Below are 19,947 nucleotides of genomic sequence, written 5' to 3' on the forward strand. Positions count from 1 at the left end.
AAGGATATCAGTGTTTAAATTGTTTAAAAAGTATTTACAATGCTTTCTTCTTGATCAAAAATCACCTTGATTATGAAAGAAAAAGGTAGGATAAGACCCCCTTTGGCCACTGGTTTGAGGTGTGAATGATGCCAGTTTATATATTGAAAACCACTTATCAACCCTGCCACAAAATGAGCATTGGTTCTAAGTTATGGAATATACAAAGGTTACAGCAAGGTTAGAAAATATGTCACTTTCAAATTTTCTCATATTTATGCATATTTCAATTGATTTACAGCACACTTTTTTTCAGAAAAAAAGCTTGTCTTTCTTTCATATTTATATTATCATACACTAGTTTCATATGCATCCTTTGTGTTAAAGCTTCGTATAGGCAAACTTTTACTCTGTGTTACCCGAAGTGAAAAGTATCTCAAATTTCACAAGGTTCCACTAGAATTGAGAAAATTCGTGAAAAAATCCTATTTCTGCACCATCTTGTGGCCTCCATTTATGCTTTGAATCAAAATAAATGCTGGTTTTAAAACATGCATCAAATACGTTCTTAACTACAAACTACATTAATTACATTTTTAACTATGTTCTAATTTTCAAATCAAATAAGGGGGACAGATTCACCGGTTATCATGCCTTGTGTTTTAATAGATGACTTTGAATATTTACAAAAGTCACTCGTATACCCGATAATAAAATATCTTTTTTAAAAAATGTCTACGGTTATTTTTCGTAATATGAATTTTAAAAAAATAGCGTAGAGCAGGATTAAACAACTGACATGTGCAATTAAGATTTAATCATTGATTAATTAACCTCAGTGCTAAAACACACTTTAACACTTATAAATCCTTACAGCAATTTTCATTGAATATAGATCTAGCTTAAGTTTGTATAATCTCTAATTAAAGAGATAAATGAGGAAGAATGAATGATGAACATTTAATGATATGTTCCGAAGTTCGAGACAAATGTTTGTAATTTAAAAAAGGAAAACACTTCAATAAAATTAACCTATGACCATACCATTCGAGAGTAAATCACAAATATGAACATTGCATAAATCTCATAAGTTTACAACGCAACTTACAAAATCAAACTTTAAAACAACCAAAAAAAGTACATTATCATTTAAATATTTATGAACGATAAGATACCATACCCTACAACACATATATTACACAAAAATCATTTTCATAAAACTCTCTGTCAATAATTTTATCTTTGACAACAAAAAAAAACCTTCAAATGGAGTGATCTAACTCTAGTCAATCTTTGGATTGAACCACAGATGATTCGGGTTTATATCGTTTTTAGGTTTGTTTCTTAGTAATATTTACGTAAATACATTATCTACCACGATATATATATTTCTTTAAAAAGCATATTGTTTTGGGTGATATATTGTAAATACTATCAGAAATAGAATCCCAACAGTCTACAATCACAATTACCCCCCAAAAGCAATTTATAATATTCTGAATCATACAAAATGTATCAATATAAATAAGTATTTACAGACTGAGACAATGGAATCAAAACATTTTAAAATATTTAATTTTAAGTTTGTACACATTGTAGAGTACTTTTAATAACAATATCTTATAGCAATATTTACTTTCATATGGATTTCTCTAGTAAGCAAAGATTTTCTTATCTTAGAATAGTTATGCTTTGAAAATTACAGTTTTTTAGGACAATAAAAAATTAAATAGTTTTCCTAAAAGTTGAACTCATTTTGTCTACTGCTGATAAATAAGTGCTATTCATACTCTGAAGACATTTCTCTTCTGCACTGAATACATCTGTTTTTTTTAAGTGGATCATTGTTTGTAGATCACTTCATTCAACCTCCAGTTTTAAAAGCTTGTTTTTGCTGTTATGCAGTAATGAAACATGAACGTGACTTCCAAATTACAATAGCTATTTTCATTGCTTGACTCTCCAGTGGGACTAATGGTTACATAATGTTTCTTGGGTTTAAATGTTTCATTAGAGATACATCTCTCCTTAACAAAGAAATTGCATTTACTCTTATACCTAAAATGACTAACAATAGCATAATAAAAATCAAGAGCACAACTGATACAATTCCAATTAAATATGACCGCATTTCTCTTTTTAAGTCCAGGAAAAGAGCCCCCATTGGATGTTGAGTAAAATTGGAAACGGATGCATCGGATACTTTCTCAGTCTTCTCATCTAGTTGTTTGTTGTGTCCTATAATAAAACAATTGGAGATCACAAACAATACACATGAACAAAAGTCCATTAATCGCTCCGTGTCAATTCTTTTGTTGGCATAGTATAAATAAAAAATTAAATAATTTTTAATATTTCCATTTCTAATAGTTTTCTCTACGATATACAATATAAAAGTCCATCTTGTTAATTTTTTGGTACATGTAATACCCGTGGTTTGTATATTTCTCTATTTCACTGCTGAAAGGGTCAAATGTCAACCTGAATGTGAGTGGTGTATAAATACACCAAAGAAAACTCAAGTTTTGTTTATTTGTTTACTAAGTAATTAGATATGATATATTTTTTACAAACAAAATAAATAAATGAATTATCTTCAGATCAAAAGCAAGTTGCTAGTGCAAGGTTGTCCACTATCAATGAGGCCAAGAAATCCACTTCTGTAAACAGCCTATCTGCAACACATGGAGAAATCGGCACAACCACACTCTGTCATCTCATCTGATACAGACATCGTCCCTCAGCCATTACCATCCGACTTCGTAAGCAACTCAACTTTCTCTGCTATTTTAACATTCGTAAGCAACTCAACCCACTTTGTTATTTTAACATCCTCACAAATCGATTTCCTGACCAAATCTCGTTTCATTAACTGCAAGATTACATTCAATATGGCGGCGGAGAAGTGGTCTAGGGCCTATATACACATGTTTGTGCTTCCGAAAACCTAAATCTAGGTCACATATATAATTTACAGTAACAAGATTGCTTCGATTATAATTAAAAAAAATTTTGTTGTTTATTTCATAAATCTTGATATTTGACAACAGTTACTATAAGCAATCATTAAAGTTTTGTGTTTTTATGGAAAACAACATGGATTGCTTCGTGCATTTCAAATCTACTGAATAAGACAGTATTTTGATTTAATTTAAGATTGTTATTTCAAGTAAAAATGAAAATATAAGGAATCACTTTCTAGTTAGGAAACTATGCCAGGCACATCATGCAACAATAGTGGGTAGCATTGGGTAAATTTTGCAATTTATTCCATGTTTCCCACTTTTGTTGATGCCCTGCAATAGTCTCTTCAAACTAGACAGTAATTCCCTAAACATAAAAGATGGGTACTCTGTGTTTAGATTTTTTTTAGTATTGCTACGAAATCTGCATTTTAGTAAAAAATTACACTTAAGTGTGTGTAGTTGAAAATGAAAATTATGAAATATACATGCATAGTACATTGAATGTACATGTAAATGAAACATGTAATCATATAACATTCCAATGAAGCAAAAGTGAATGTTTGTAAGTAATACAGTCATCCATTTCATGTACTTTTAAAATTTATTTATTAATATTAGTGGAACATAAGTCTTATAAAACCTTATGGGAGAGGACTATCTAAGTTTTAGGAACTTGTGTCCAATCCCTTTGGCATTTTGTCAATAAAATATGTCTAAAACATAAAACGTTGTGTTTTAATCACTACGTTTTCGATCTAAAAAGTATTTAGGGCACTTAACTTCAAGAAACATTTACCATCCTAATCATTTAAGAGACACTTATCAACAAACATTTTTTTTTCAAATATAAGTCGGCTAAAAATCAAAATGCTGAAATTTTTCAAATTGTCAAGAATAATATGGATTCTTATTATTTTTTGAAATGTTAATGCTTGTACCTCTAGTGCATCCCAGCTTGATGTCGCAATTTATTTCAGCACAGTGGCATTTTCCTTGACAACCTATTCCATAAGTTGGATAAGGGCACTGTTCTTCACAGATTTTTCCAGACAAACCATCACATTCTTAACAGAGAAAGAATCAAATGTTATTGTAACTTTTCGTATATCAGTTGAGTGATATGCAGTATAACAATTCTAAATAACACTTACTTATAAATTACTTGTAGATATTTCAAAAAAGTATGAGAGTATAAAATTCTAGAAATTATGGGATTACTTTTGCATCCATATGTGATGTCACACTCAGACTCAATACAATTGCAGACTTTCTGACAATCTACGCCATAAGTTGGGTATGGGCACTTTTTTTCACAGTTTAGTCCTAAGTAACCTTCTCGGCATTCTGAATTAAAAGATACTTTCTATAACGTCATTAGTAAATTTTAATTTATTAAGGACCTGTCACACAAAGCTTCGTCAACACGAAGGCATTGCTGTGTGATTTTTTTTTTTAATTACGAAGAAATTGCATCAAGATTGCATAAATTTCTGTAAAATCGAATGTGAAGATGCTGCGGCATCCTATGGCAATTGGCGCGTTTCTACGGCATTCTCAAGCCGTGTTACTGGGTTTCCATGGAGATCGCTCTGGGATTGACTGCACTTTTGCAATTTTTTAGGCATGTCAGTTGTTACTTAAGTTCATCGTATTTTCATTGCACTGGTTTTGTTCATAGCGCGTTCTTTACCTATGGATTAAACTTCAAAAGGAATGTAACACAATTTTTTAAGGTTCAAGAAAATGTTTTAAGACTTCTTCATAAGCAAGAAATATTCTTTTATTATACATGATCTATTTGAAAAAGTAAGTACTAAGTTATGAATGCTAGGTTTAACCCTGCTTTTTCATTTTTTCAAAGTTATATTATGGTTTTGTATGGTTTTGGTATTTATATTATTTATCGCAACTGGAATTAAACGACACAACACGTTTTGTTGTAATTTTTACTTCCCAATTCTTCCCCCATGGTCATGGTCAGGAGTGCAAAAAATGTTGTGAAAAACTCTGTGGAAATACCAAAAAAAAAATTACAATTATAACGGTGATAACTCTCGGTTCTCGTTTTGTATCGTTGTGTATCCGGAGTTTTAAAAATCACAAGAGGACTAATCTGATTAAAAGCGCTGTAAAATTGCGATAGAAAACGCAGTCTCTAAGGTCTCCGTGAACTTGAAGTTAACTATCACTGCATTCAAAGAGCGATTAATTGTGCGTCTTAACGGTGTGGATACAGAACTCTACTGCTTTGTTGGAGATCTTTAACTGCACTGCTTCGGCGATTATACATACAATGTTTCTACTGCGTTCTGATTAGACAGCGATCACACGACGCGTACTCTGAACATGCACGCATTGCAGGCCATCCCTTAGGAAACAATACGTGACCCTACCGCATTCATTGAAGATCTTGTCGCGTAAATACTGCGCTGAGTGAGACTCTACTGCTCTCACCTCGACGTTTTATATTTTTAAAGGACGCTTCCATGAAGACGCAATCCCTGTGTGACGGAGGCTTAAGAAAACTATATAATTACATTTACATTCTCGAAAAAGCCTCTCAAATACAATGGATGTGTTATAACTTACTTATACAAGTTGATGCGTCTTCGTCCCATCTATATCCAGCACAACATTTCTCAGGTCTGCAATACACCTGTTTATTAATGTCTTTTGTGATGGGTTATAAGCAATAAATGATTATTTTTCATATAGTCAATTCATACCCCTATATAAAATATGATGCAAACACAATAAAGCAGTTCAAACTACTACAAATGCCGTGGACGTAACTTAAGGTGTTTTCGCAATATAATCATTTAGCGTATAGCGGCAATTATGACGTGAAAATCGTAGAAGGTAGAAGAATTCAACAGTTAATTTTTGAATATGAACAATTAATCGCTAGAAAATATCATTTCAACAATGGCTTTGGCTTCTATTTGGTCAGTATTGATTTTGTATCCAATCAATGATAATTTAAAAAGAGTCCAGAATTTACGGAAGCTCATGAAAGACCTATCAAAAATTGTTTTTGAATACAATATAACGAATTTTCGAATTTGTTATAACGAATTTAATTCCTTATTTGAATTCGTTATAAGAAATTTAATCTGTTATGAAAAAATTGTTGAATTAGTTATAACGAATTCAAAAATTTGTAATTACGAATTAAACATATGGATTGCAAACGATTTTACAACGGCGAAAATTGAAAGAATGAAAAAAATTAGAAAAATCTCGCAAGTGGTGCAGTTTTTGCAAGCGATACATAAATATATAAAAGTCATTAAAAACTTTTCCTTTGCAAATTAGACTTTATGATCAAATTGATAAAACGTACGTCTTCTGATCTTCTCTAATGTGCCGTTGTAACCCAATAAATGCATGAATAATAGTTTACCCTGTACAGTTTCCAGGAACATCGATATCCTTTTTCAAGTATTCACGTGAAGAAATACAAAAGAACTGTACGAAAGATATGCAAGCTATTGAAAATAGCATCCCCAGAGGTAGATGAGCGAGGAGCTTAGAATTATCAAATGGCGCAAACGCTTTCAACTGAAAATAAAATCAAGTATTTTGAACACCAATTCAAAACAAAAACACTTGCAAAATGAAATTTTATCAACAAATAGAGACTTTCATACTCGCTCTTTTGAACATTGGATATATAGCGGAAATGACAGTATGAAAAGGGGATTTCACTCAAAGTTAGACCAGTTTTATTTGATATTCATAAAGAGGTTTAAAAACTATATATTTATATAAATTACATGTGTAAAATTGTCAGGTCCGATTACATTTACAAAAAAAATTTTTAAATCAATTGCATTCGTAAAGGAACGGATACATATAATCATATTGTACAGGGGGATATTTCAGTAAATCGTGGATTCTAAGTTGAGAGTGTTCATTATAGTTTTGAATTGTTTTATGTTGAATTGAATTTCTCCTGCATAGCGAGAAAAAAAAATCAAAATTAAAATAGTTTCAAACTTCCTGACAAAAATTCCTATGAATATTTCTGCAAAACCTCTAATTAAAGTAACATACATTTAATTCAATCAAATAGAAGATTCAATTCTGCTCGATTCGGAGCATCTAAGATTTAAATGGTACCAACGTAGGATTTTTTTTAACCTGGCTGCAGATCTGTAGCTCTCTCCTCTGGTAAATATTAGAAAACTACATTTCCACTCATATAAAAAAAACTTTGTATTTATCATGTTTATCGCGCACAAAACGGTACAATCTATTTTTGATTCATTTCAATCTGTAAATTCTTACCCCATCTGTACAAAAACTCAATTTCAAAATACTTAGTACTCCTCTGACATCCGTGAACTATTTTCATATTTAATATCTACACGAAACGCATTTGGGTCTATTAATTTCGATTAAAAGGAATGTTTCGTTATGGATATGACAAAAGAGTTGGTTAGGAACACACTGTTAGTAATATTTTGATTTTCTAATTTGTCCGTAGTGTAGATTTTTAATTGTTGAAATCATGAACCAAAGGGGTAGGGCGGGGTCACAACGGGGAATCACAGTTTTACATACAAATATGTAGGAAAAATCTTTGAAAATCTTCTCCTGAAGAACCACTTGGCCAGAAAAGCTGAAACTTATGTGGAAGCAACTTGGGGTATTGTAGATTCTAAATTCTTCAAATCATGACCCCTGGGGGAAGGGTGGGACCACAATTGGAAATCAAAGTTTTACATAGAAATATAAATTATATTGGAAAAATCTTTAAAATCTTCTTCTCGAGTACCACTGAGACAGAAAAGCTGAAACTTATGTGGAAGCATCCTTGGGCAGTGTAGATTCTAGATTCTTCAATTCATGACCCCGGTGATAGGGCGGGGCCACAATGAGGAATTAAAGTTTTACATAGAAATATAAAGGAAACATCTTTAAAAATCTTCTGCTCAAGAACCACTGAGCCAGAAAAGCTGAAACGTTTGTGAAAGCATCCTGGGGTAGTTAGATTCTAAATTCTTAAATCATGACCCCCGGGGGTAGGACTGGACCACAATGGACATTCAAAGTTTTGCATAGGAATATATAGGAAAAAGCTTTGAAAAACTTCTTCTCAATTACCACTGGGCCAGAAAAGATAAAACTTATGTGAAAGCATCCTGGGGTAGTGTAGATTTTGAATTGTCTTTATTATGATCAGTGGGATAGGAAAGGGTCACAATATGCTTTACAAGGGGGAATCTGGTAAAGAACAGAATGGTCAAAGCTGAGGTGAGTGATGTGGCCCATGGGTCTCTTGTTTTTATGGTGTTTTGTTTAGCTTCGAATCGCCATAATTCATGAAACGGTTAATAAATATGATGTGTATCAGGGAATGTGAAGATAGTTTGAAATGTTTTATCTTTTATGGGAGATTTCACAGAAAAAATTTATCACAATTAACTCAAAGATTTTGTAAAACCAACATACACGGACAAGGAAGTATAGAGTTCGCGTTGGTCTTAGTTCCAATTTCCTCATTAATTCAATATACTTATATACATGGTTCAAAACCTAAACATATTTGTAGTAAATAAATAAGAAAGGAATATGTATTTTAAAAAACGAGTAAAAAGTAAAAGAAACAAACTGAAAATATAAATAAGACATTATCAATAGAATTCAAATATTTTGAAGCTATGTTACATTAAAATAAAGAACTATATGCGGTATATTGCATACATTTGCACCCACAAAAGTCAAATTTTGAAAACTTCCTGAAATATGCTGAATTCTATAAATTGTATGAGAAATATAGATTAACAGAAAATATTATAGTATCAAAGCATTGTATTCACAATTTTCGCTTTTATGACGTCACAAACTAGTCTGATTTTATATCCTTTATCAGAAAAACGACAAAATGGACAAAATTTCAAAAATTTTAGCTTTAAAATTTATAGAGTGCAAGTTTGTTCAGGAACAATATTGACATATTTCTATGATATTATCATTCTACACATTATATCAAAATATGGATCCTCAACACACATGCGCTCGGTGACTTTTACTCGAAATATCGACAAAATATGTACATTTTTCTGTAAAATTCATTAAAAACTGAAATTTACATCATGTTTGTGACGTCATTACGTACATATGGCGTCATAACTTATGACAGTATTCAGTGCTTTGAAGTCAGCATATACTCCCCTGTTTAAGGAACTTAATTAGATATATCTCCATCAAAGTTTGATTTGGGGGGCAAATATTGGTAATTACCGAATAAAGTTCTTTGATTCAATTATCCTTGCCAAATTAAAATTATGGGGAAATGACAAAAAGTACGTCTTACCACATAGCGATTAGGTAAAGCATTGAACTTTCCTGATAACCACTGTATGTTTAAGTGTACAGAGGCCTTGATAAGAATAAGCAATTACTTGTATATTAAGATTTGAAGTTCTATATTGATTATGTTCACTATACAAAGTTAATAAAAAGTGTTCTTCATAAAACATGGGAGATACATTTTGTTTGGATTGGGGTATAAAATATTTAACCTTAAAGTTTTGTTCAAAGAAAAAATACATTTATGGAAAAAAAACATTAGAATTTGGAATATCCTTGACTGTAATATTCAATCAAGGAATGTGTGTTAACGTTTTCAAGAACAAGAAAAGCTTTATCAAATTTTGTTGTTGTTCTTTTTTTTTTTTAGATCTAAAATTATTTATCAAATTTAATATTTTAGCATGTTTAGGGCCCATGCATATATGTTTAGAGAGAATATTGTCTTAACATATTCAGACATAATATTTCGTTTTTCTAAGTATCATAATATAATAAGAAAAGACAACAATTATAACAATAATTATGGTAATCCTAAAGGCTACCTTATCGAATTTGTTTTTCAATACATTTGATTTCGTTGAAAGTCCGTCAATAAGTTCTGTATGTCATAAAAAGCCTTCATCAAGTGCAACTGTCATTTAATCTTAAACGTGCAATAATCGCAATAATCATGTATTTTGTCATCTGGCAGATATACTCAGTATTTAAATTTAAGACTTTATCATATACATAATCCACGAAATCATGACTTTCGAAATACAGTAAATTTTAAGCTTGCTCGAGTTTTGACTTTAAATCGTTCTTGTCAAAAATCATAAGATATCAATTAATACGGAGTTTGTTCCACGAAAACGCAAACATTTTTTTAAATAAAAACTTTGATTGGTTAATGCTATATTAGTGAATAAACCTCAGTATCTGACACACATCTTTTATATCTAGATGCTTTACTGAATATAGACAATAAACACGAACTAACAACTAAATTGTATGAAAATTTTTCAAACGAGTTTACTTCGGTTTCTCCATTGTACTTTTTCTTTTTTATGTTGGACTTCTGTATATTTGTCTGAATTTTATGGCAATGTCTCCTAATATACTAGTAACTTATTCCATACTAAAGAGTATTTTCTGAAACAGAACAACCGACTGACAGGTAATTAATTATTACATGTACAGAGGTTTGAAGACAACATTCTGTAAATTTTTCCTTCGTTATCATTTCATTTTCATGTTTGCTAATTTTTTTTTATCATTCGGTCGATTTTTTTTACTGACATATTACATACCCTTTGGTATGTCTTTGTTTTAAAGAATGATAAATGGCCACAACGAACAGTAACTGTTATCAAGTTTATAAAATGTCAATTTCGAGCAGACCTAACACTTCAGAGTTGGGATCAGTTGATTTAGATAAGTAAGCAATTCCTATCACATTCACCGTGTGATCTAGCTACTTGATCATAACAAAGAGATCAGAGAAGACGTTATCTGTGGACATGGGACGATACTTATTTTTGGTACCTGTTGCCACCTCTTGTCGGACAATTTGGAATGCCCTGATCAGGGATAAAGGTTGCTTGTAGGGTTATTTCTACTTTTCGTTATCTATAACTTTAGGCATGCAGTCTTATTAATATGCAAATAAGGATACCTATTTGTTATTGTAATGAAGCACAATTGATTTATAGCATTAAAACTGCGTCATCCATTAGACATCCAAACATTTCATATAAAAAAATATAATAATACAATACTTATACAGGCACATCGTCTACAGATTCTCAAAGAATTTTACAGGTTGGGTACCAGCTACACTAAGTGTTGCTTTAGCATGAATAAGAACAAACATACAATCCAATACACTATTTTATTTTTAAAATTAAAGTATTTCCACATATATTCAAATCAAAATTAAATTAAATAAATTTTCCTTTAACATGACTGTTAACTTAAGCAATTGACATGAAAAAAAAATTTGTTCATGTTTGATTAATGAAAACAAATAAATCATACAATAAAACATATCTTTGCACATTCCTTGTGTACGAATTCCAGATAAGTCAAAAATAGTTATGATTATGGTTATGATTTTTCTCTTGTAATTTATGAGGAATATTTCTTAAATAAATGAATAGTTCTGCTTGATATTTTTAAAGTATCTTAATATTCGTTCTACCTTTATGTTGTGAATGTGCAAAGACTTAAAAATACGTTTTTGTTCGACTGTCAACTATGAATCACATTACATACGAAGACAAAGTATCAATAAATATCCTCGGTAACCTCCCCTGTAATAGGAGAATGACTTGCCATTCTTCTGAACAAATATATTTTTTTGTTTTGCACAACCAACTCCAATATTAATTCTGAGGGAAATTTTCAGAGCAGCTTTACCAAGAGTATCATACTGGTAGGGAATATGTAATCTTGAAATCTGAAAAAAAAAACATTTATTTTTTATTCTGTTAAAAACTTGAGGAAACTTTCAGAAAATCGTAATTTATTAGTATTTGCATAAAAGTATAAGTTAGAAAAACTTTGTCACTATACATTAATTTGTAAAAACCTGTTAATATCCGCCCTATCTTAACAGGGCCTTGGTGTGAATTGATATTTCATAGCTGTAAATAATGATTTTAAAAAATTGGAACAGGTGCTAACTCTTTCTCTCTCTCTTGATTTGAATACACTTTTAGGGAAAGTCGCAATAATGTGAAGTCAGAATTAGGTTTACAGCGTCGTTAAAAATGCAGCTATACTCAGTATTCTAAGTGCAGCGAGAATTCGAATATTGAGAACGTTGTTTTATGCTTTTAGATATGTACAATGTGATGATTTTAAGTTTAATGGATACAATCAGTGTGTAAATCACACTAACTTGTCACTTAGGCATATTTTTCATATGCCCTGTACGTGGCAGATCTGTGTGATTTACACTTCAATAATTTATACAAAACTTTAAGGTATTTCTTATATATTGTTCTATTGAATAAAACGAGGACACACAATTCAATTTGTTTATAATCTGAAATTACAGACTGACCATAAACATGCACGTTCAAAGACATAATTTAGGTCGAGACCTACCTAATTAGAGAATACCGTGTAATTGACTTCATAATGGCAGTTGCACCTGGGCATCAAGTGGTGAATTTAATATTCAAAATATCTATTGAAGTCAAATTAAGGTTAAAACAGTTATAACACTGGAAGCAAAAACATTTTTAACATTTTATTAAGTATAAGCGGCGTTTGAGGGGCTATTTCAGGAATGTTTTTTAAGATTTGTGAGTTATTAGTGTGTGAATCACACAGACTTGTCACGTAGGCATATCTCAAAAAGCGCTTTATGAAAGATATTCCTACGTACCAGTAAAAATCAATTTAACTAATAAACAAATCTATATATCAAAAGCATTGTGTATCTCATGCATCGAAATTTGTGTTTTTTAAATATTATACATATTTGTAGCAAATATCACCAGTACATTCCACTAACCAATGGATATCTTTTTGGTGAAGATGTAGTGGCCCTGGAGGTGCAGGGGATAATTTGCCCTGTAGCCTCCGGTCACGTGATTCGTCTGACACGCAGTGTGACGTAACATTCTCTCTCTCTCTCTCTCTGACTTTGGATGTTGTCCAGATCGGACGTGTGTATTGTAAGTGATTGACATATTGACTTGACTGTATCGAGGAGTAGCTAATAAAAGTGCCGAATATTATATCATAGTGTCTTCCTTCTCATCCGCCATTACAGTTATTATAGGATAACACTATATTGGCGCTGCGAGCAGGGTATTTTAGTTTAACTGCGGGGTAAAACCTAATCTGCACATGTTAGTGCCCGTCGCCATCTTTGATATTTTTCCGAGATGTAAGGTAGCAGTATATATTTTGTATATACGTTTATACTTGCGTTTCTTGTTTAGCGGATTCACTGCTTCATGTTAATTTGTATTTTTGCAGTTTTGAGGATACCGAGATGGACCATGTGTTCAGTTCCTTTAGCAGGGGGAGGGGGACTTTAAGGCCTAATGTGGACTGGGACGTTTGAGTTGGGGGAAATGACCAACCGAGTCTGGGGAGTACCCCGAGAGAACGCAGTCCGCAGAAATTTCCACCTCCCGTAAGCGTGAGATTTGTTCCGGCTGCGTGTGGCACACCGATGACCAAGGGGGAGTGTGCCCCGGATAATGTCACCCAGTATGAGGGTGGAGATATGTCGCTTACACGGGGAGCTGATGAGTCTTTGGAAACGCCCGGTTTCCAGCAGTTTTAATCCCTGCTCCAGGAAGACAGACTATCCTGGAGGGGGTCCTCTACCGAATTCGAGGGGAAATCGGTCAATTCCGAGGGGATATTGGTCAGATTCAGGGTGAACTCAATTACTTGCGAGAATAATGAAATCTAACAAACCGCAGTCAGTAACTGAGCCACAGGAGCTCAAGGTTAATGCCAGTCCGTCTATAACGACTAGTAGCCAGAGGAGTCCCTGGGTTCCTAGCTCTTTTCCAGTGCAGTACTCTCCCGTTGAGAAGCCCGTCCTAGTTTACCTAGTACCGCATCTGTTTCTATCCATTACCCTGAGGTCACGTCTGTTTCTACATCGCAAGGTCAGCGACTTTCTCCAGTAGACTACAGTAATCTTGGTTCGGGCTTGCTATTAAGAACTATATAAAGAACTTTTACATTTGGCTCGTTCTTATCAGGGAACACTGTGAATGGGGGGGGGGGTATACTGTACATCCCGGCATGGGCCCATTCGATCCTGATCATGTTGCCTGGGGTATTGGTGTGCCTGTGACAGCACCAACTGCATCTTCTAGTGCTGCTAACTTTGGTAGTCAGGGCTCTAGCTACTATGGTTGGTTGGTAGGGCAGTGACGGTAGCACTTGGGGAATGACCGTCATTTGTACCTGGAAAAGGGGGTTGGTCTTGGGTATCTCAAGATCATACATTAATCACTACTGCAGATACATCCCGATTTCCGAGTTTATACCTCCTGGTTCTCGGAGTAGCGTGAGCAGGAATATTCCAGCTGAAATAAAGTGGATGAAGTACAATGGGGATGTAGAGTGGGGACCATTCTATTCAAAGTTTTCTACAATCTCTGAATACCACAAGTGGTGTGACCCCGATCGTTTGTTTTTCTTAAGTTTGACATTGGAGGGGGCAGCACTCAAGAACTTTGAAATTTTGCGTCGCGGGAGGGGGGGGGGCACTGATTAGTTTCCGAGAAGTTGTACTGTGGATGGAGGAGAGGTTTGAAAGAAGTTCCTTAAGGGCAGCCTCACAGCTGGAATTTAGCTCGATATCCAAAAAACTAGAAGAAACAATGGAACAATGGGCAGATAGAGTCATGGACACTGCCAATAAGGCCTTTGGTGGCGGAACTTCGCCAGCAATATTCCAGGAGCAGCTCGTTGTTAGATTCGCTCTTGGTTGCAGTGATGGTGAGGCGGGTCAACAGTTGATCAACAATCCACCATGTACTCTGGCGGAGGCAGTAAAAAGGATAAAAACTTACCAGTTAAGCCGCCTAGCAGTGGTTCGTCGTCCACGTGCTGTAAGGTCCGTTTCCTCAGAGTGGGACCCTGAAGGTCTTGGAGAGGTTCTCTCTCCCGCCTGCTCACCGACGTAAGCTCTCGGAAGCCGAGAGAAGTCAGTGGAGCGGAAGACTGATTCCATTTGCGATTCTACGGAGAGCAGTCTGGAACGTGGCCCAACACGTAAACCTATGAGGGGGAAATCAGCGAGTCAAGGGCGCTTATAGGTTTCAGGGACAGTACTTCGTTATGAATGCAAAGAACAGGAACACATACGGCGAAAGTGTCCATGTCTGAAAAAATCTACCGAGACTACGTATAGGGAGCACTCGACTAGTGCTAATAGGGTGACCTTTGCTGATACTCCAACTATCAAGGCGACCCATGTCATTCCGTCGGTTAGTTCCGGTAGTCATGCAAGCCATTGGTTCAGGTGCGTGGCGTATCCCAATACAGATAGGAGGCCAGCAAGTGAAAGCAACTTTTAATACAGCAGCCGACATCACAATAATCTGAAGTGATGTTTATAGGTCCTTGAGACAGCAGCCCGAAGTTGTTAGCGACACTAATGTTAGGCTAGTTGGCGAGGGGGCTGGAATGACCGCCCAGTACCTCGGAAATCTCAACTTACGCATCGGGGATTATGTTTTTGTTCACCGGATCTATGTTGGCCCCTTGCAAGATGAAATGCTATTAGTGATCAATTTCCTGTGTACGCATGGCGCAGAAGTTTCCTGTGAAGCCGGTACTTTAAGGGTCAAGGGCATTGAAGCTACCTTTGCTCTGAATGCTGATTAGACAGTACCAGTACTTGATGCACAGAGTGTGGGTTCCTCCGTACGCTGCCCAAGTTATCGAGTGTATCCTTAGTTCTGATTTGCGAGAGCTAATGCTGGAACTAGCTAGCATATTTCCGATTGGTATAGTAGCTTCGCACACATACAATGCCGCAGGAAATAAAGCCAAGCTATGCATTCTAAACTTGACCGACAGAAGCAATATTATCAAGACTGGAACCAAGGTAGGGGAAGCCGTCCCTTCCATGTTAGTTAGAGGTACCGATCCCACAGTGCGTCGAGTGTCAGCCAAGATGGAAACATAATATAAGCATATCGCCCCACTCCTAGAACGCGTCTCCCGTCAAACAGCAGATGCGTCGCACTCTTGCTGTATTTCAAGAGAAGGAGGAAGGTCATCTCAATAAGATATTAAAAGCCGGAGACATCCAGCCGTCTTCCTCAGACTGGGCGTCCGCCCAAGTTTTGGTTAGAAAGAAGGATGGCAGCGTCCGTTAGTGCGTGGATTATAGAGCCCTGAACAAGATGACAGTCAAGGACACATACCCTCTGCCACTCATCGAAGAGTGCATGGACACGCTAGCGGGAAACCGCTGGTTCTCTAAGCTAGATGCTAACGCGGCTTACTGGCAGGTCAAGATAGCTCCGGAAGACCGGAAGAAGACTGCTTTCGTAACGAAATATGGTTTATTTGAGTTTACCAGAATGGGGATCGGTTTGTGTAATGCCCCTGCGAACGTCGCTAGAGGTATCAATTTGGTGTTGCAAGACTAACTGGAAAATTGTCTTAGCTTTCTTAGACGATATCCTAGTTCTTGGATCTTAAGCACACGCTCACCTTGATAAACTACGACAAGTGTTTGAGCGGTTCCGCGGTTAAATTCAAACCTCGGAAGTGTGGACTGTTAACGACTAAGGTCGAGTTCCTTGGTAGAACCGTAAGCGAGCACGGAGTTGAAATGGGGGATCAATATATTGAGTCAGTACGTGACTGGCCTGTTTGGTGTGATGTTAAAGAAGTAGAGCGTTTTCTCTGTTTCGCCCATTACAACCGGAGTTTTAACCCTCATTTCTCCAGCGGCTCTGCTTTAAGCGATTATCGGAAAAAGCGGTTTCCGGTTGGTGGAGAGTAGCATAATGCTTTCGCGGTACTCGTCCAGGTAATGACCAAACCTCCAATACTAGCGATACCGAACATTAAAACATTGCTGTGATGTCATTCCTTTGTTGTTGCAGTCTAAAAGTGTACCCATGGCAGTCCGATATTATAGTAAGCAGTCAGATATTAATCGTAATATCAGACTGTTTCAGTACTGATATCTTACAAAATTGGACTGTTACTGAACAAAGGAAATAAAAAATGTGATTGATTAACAGGAATTTAAATTTCCCACTTAGAATGATGATTTGGAAACAATGATCTTACAGAATTGCAAAATTAAACTTTCAATTACACAGAATATTCTATAACAGGAAGAAGAAAATGCGGCAGACCAGATCATTCAGAAAAAAAACCAAAACAAACAAAGCTGGTAAATTTCTAAAAAAAATTATTAAATTTGAAAAAAAAAATGTTTCAGACCCTTTCTCCGGTCTTATAAAAAGAGTAGGCGCTTTGGAGTCACCAGAGAAGAACAAAAACTTTCAAAACACCAAATATAAATTCAAAATGAAAAACAAACTTTAGACACTACAAAGTTTGATTTCATTTTTCTCATGGAAAGAAATATGCCTTTGCAAAATCAATGTAGCTAGGCCTAATATATGATAATGAATATTTAATTTGACAGATTCGCAACAAATTTTGCCCTTATTGTGCTCATTTATTGGCCGACCTGTTTAAATATTTCTATGAAGCAGAACAAGAATATATTTTTTAAAAAACTTCACAAGACAAGAAGAAAACACTTGCCATGGGGTTCAACTCAAAATTTAGATACACCGATGACGTATGATCGAGTAACAATAGTTACTTTATTTCATATGTCGACTCGATATATCCCAATGAATTTTTTAAGTCACCACTGAATGTGCAACAATTGTTTCATGTTTGGGCGTTTTCCTGACTATGGAAGATGAAGGCCAACTGAAGTTATACTGTATAAGAAAAGAAATGATTTCTTCTTCATCTTTTCCACAGTGAATTTTCCGTATTTGTAAAGTAATACTAAAATTCCGCTATCACTTGTTTATGGTATGGCGGGTAAAACGTATTATTATAACTTTTGTTATTCTTATTAAAAAAAATATTTTTCTTTTTTTTAATCATGTCATTCCTGTTTGATGAAATATCATTCCTATTCGATTAATTGTTATTCTTGTGCGAAACAAATAAAAATGCTATTTCTGTTCGAAAATATGTGATTTGTATTCGATAATCTTGCCATTTCATTTCTATTCGATAATAAAATGATTTATATTTGATAGTCATTATAAACATGCCATTCCTATTTAATAGAGTTTACAACCAGTTCTAGCTAGTTTTCTCATTTCCCAGAATGCAATTACTCGTACATATAGTGAAAAAATAAGAAAAACATCGCATAGGAGAGGTAAAATCATGCAATAAGATAAGACCTTTTTCGAATAAGAATCGTATTTTTCGAATAGAAGTGGATGCTAGTATGTTTTCAAACAACAACTTCATTGCATATAAACCAAATAATTATCGAATAGGAAAGATAAAATTATGAAATAGGAATGACAAAATTAGCGAATAGGAATCGCATGTTTTCAAACATAAATTACATCGAATAGGAAACGCATGTTTTCAAACGAATGATATATTATGATGTAGGAATCATATTGTCATATTTCCTCCAAAGGGAATAGTAGTTTATCGAATACAAATTACAAATTATCGAATAGAAATAGCAACTAATCGAATAGGAACATTGAATCGAATAAGGATGATATGTTTTAGAATAAGAATAATCTCCTTCTCAAAGTAATGCTCCGAAAAATCAATTTTTAAGCCGAGGCAGGCTACTGACAGATACGGTTGTTACAGGGAATCTACCAACCTTGTATGAAATCAGCATTACTTACATGCTATGGTCGCTATATTGATCTTTTCACAAATATAACCTATGATTGGATTAGTTTTGGCCGATGTGTTTCATTCTAAATTTTAGGCTTTTACTTTTGTTAATTTTGTTCTGAATTTGACTAGATGGGATGTTCTGCCCACCTGATCAATACATATAGGGCTCACTCTCTAGACACCAGATTTCCAGGATTGTCGTTTTATGGCCTATTCATAGTTTTATAGTTATTTCTGGATACTTTGGATGTTAGAAAGTACTGTAAAAAAATTGAAACCGAATTATAAATATAGAAATACTAATAAATCCTGCATGTTAAACAACTTTCCAGTTAAAAAATTGTTCAAACTTTGAATGAGGTGGGGTCAATATTCAACAGTGTCAATTTTCAACTTGTTGAGGTCATCAAGGATAAGAAAAAAAATTATCAAACTGTTGAAAAATGACCCCAGGTATAAATTCAACGACTATCGGTCTCAATTTTCAACGCAGAAAAAACTCCCCCGGTTCAATATTCAACGTTGAAAAATGAACCACGGGTCAATTTTCAACTCGGATCAATATTCAACAATACACCTGTATTGCCGCCGAGCCCACGAACGATGGCATGATTTTAACACTGAAATAGACGATGTGATTCCATTGTCCAAGCTCTTTGACGAAACGCCTGTGCCAGAGGAAAGTTCCTCCACTGGAGGGGGGGGGGGTTAACTGTCATGCATTAGACCCCCATTCTCCGTCAGACTATTGTTTCTAGTTCTTGGGAAGATATTCTTTCGACTGCAAGTGCTTCTGCACTCCCCAGTTTACAAATTTTTGTCTGTTGGGTTTTGAGTCTAGATCTGATTGGGGCATTTAATCCTCAGGTTTGTCAGTTAACAAGCGCTACTGCGGGAATGTCGCTTCCTTCTTACAGTTCCCCTGATTTAGCTGAGAAATAAGAAAATGATTGAGCTATAGTATACCTATGACAGTACTTAGGGTCTAGGGCTTTACCTACTGAAACGAAAATTATTTGCAGTCCGGAAAAGAAATGCTATATTCTGGAACGTGACTGTTTCTATCTCTTTGAATCAGGTATTGTTTGGGGAGAACCCGATGACTAGGATGCGTCCCGTCGGCTGCTCGTGCTACGGATTCTCCGATCCGAGGTCATTCATGCATGTATGTCATGACGTTCCGTCCTCTGGTCACCAGGAAATTCAGAAAACGAAGGAACGTCTTATGCAACAGTTCTATTGGTGGCGCATGGTCAAAGACATAAAGTTATAGGTCAGAACTTGCGAT

The 19,947-nt window shown here is 34.8% G+C and overlaps 1 protein-coding gene across 1 annotated transcript; it reads right to left on the bottom strand.

Moving 5' to 3' along the window:
* Window positions 1-1,910: 1,910 nt before the first annotated feature.
* On the bottom strand, window positions 1,911-14,183 carry LOC134266232 (uncharacterized). The gene is made up of 7 exons (XM_062748459.1): window positions 14,012-14,183; window positions 13,251-13,519; window positions 6,349-6,506; window positions 5,535-5,590; window positions 4,164-4,289; window positions 3,884-4,009; window positions 1,911-2,217 (listed from the first exon to the last, which is right to left on the bottom strand). Exons 1-7 carry the CDS (start codon window positions 14,181-14,183, stop codon window positions 1,958-1,960), a joined length of 1,167 nt encoding a protein of 388 aa, XP_062604443.1. The 3' UTR covers window positions 1,911-1,957.
* Window positions 14,184-19,947: the final 5,764 nt, after the last annotated feature.

The sequence above is a fragment of the Saccostrea cucullata genome, unplaced genomic scaffold (assembly GCF_032062105.1).
Source record: "Saccostrea cucullata isolate Sc308-1 unplaced genomic scaffold, CSIRO_AGI_Scuc_v1 ctg677, whole genome shotgun sequence".
NCBI classification, from domain to species: Eukaryota; Metazoa; Mollusca; class Bivalvia; order Ostreida; family Ostreidae; genus Saccostrea; species Saccostrea cuccullata.

What these genes read in the sequence shown, in the direction of transcription:
- LOC134266232 (XM_062748459.1), bottom strand. Translation starts at nt 14,183, where the DNA reads ATGACGGTCATTCCCCAAGTGCTACCGTCACTGCCCTACCAACCAACC. An exon ending in GTTCCTGGAAACTGTACAGG is followed by an intron (nt 5,591 to 6,348) that starts GTAAACTATTAT and finishes GGTGTATTGCAG; the next exon opens with ACCTGAGAAATGTTGTGCTG. An exon ending in CATCACATATGGATGCAAAA is followed by an intron (nt 4,010 to 4,163) that starts GTAATCCCATAA and finishes TTCTCTGTTAAG; the next exon opens with AATGTGATGGTTTGTCTGGA.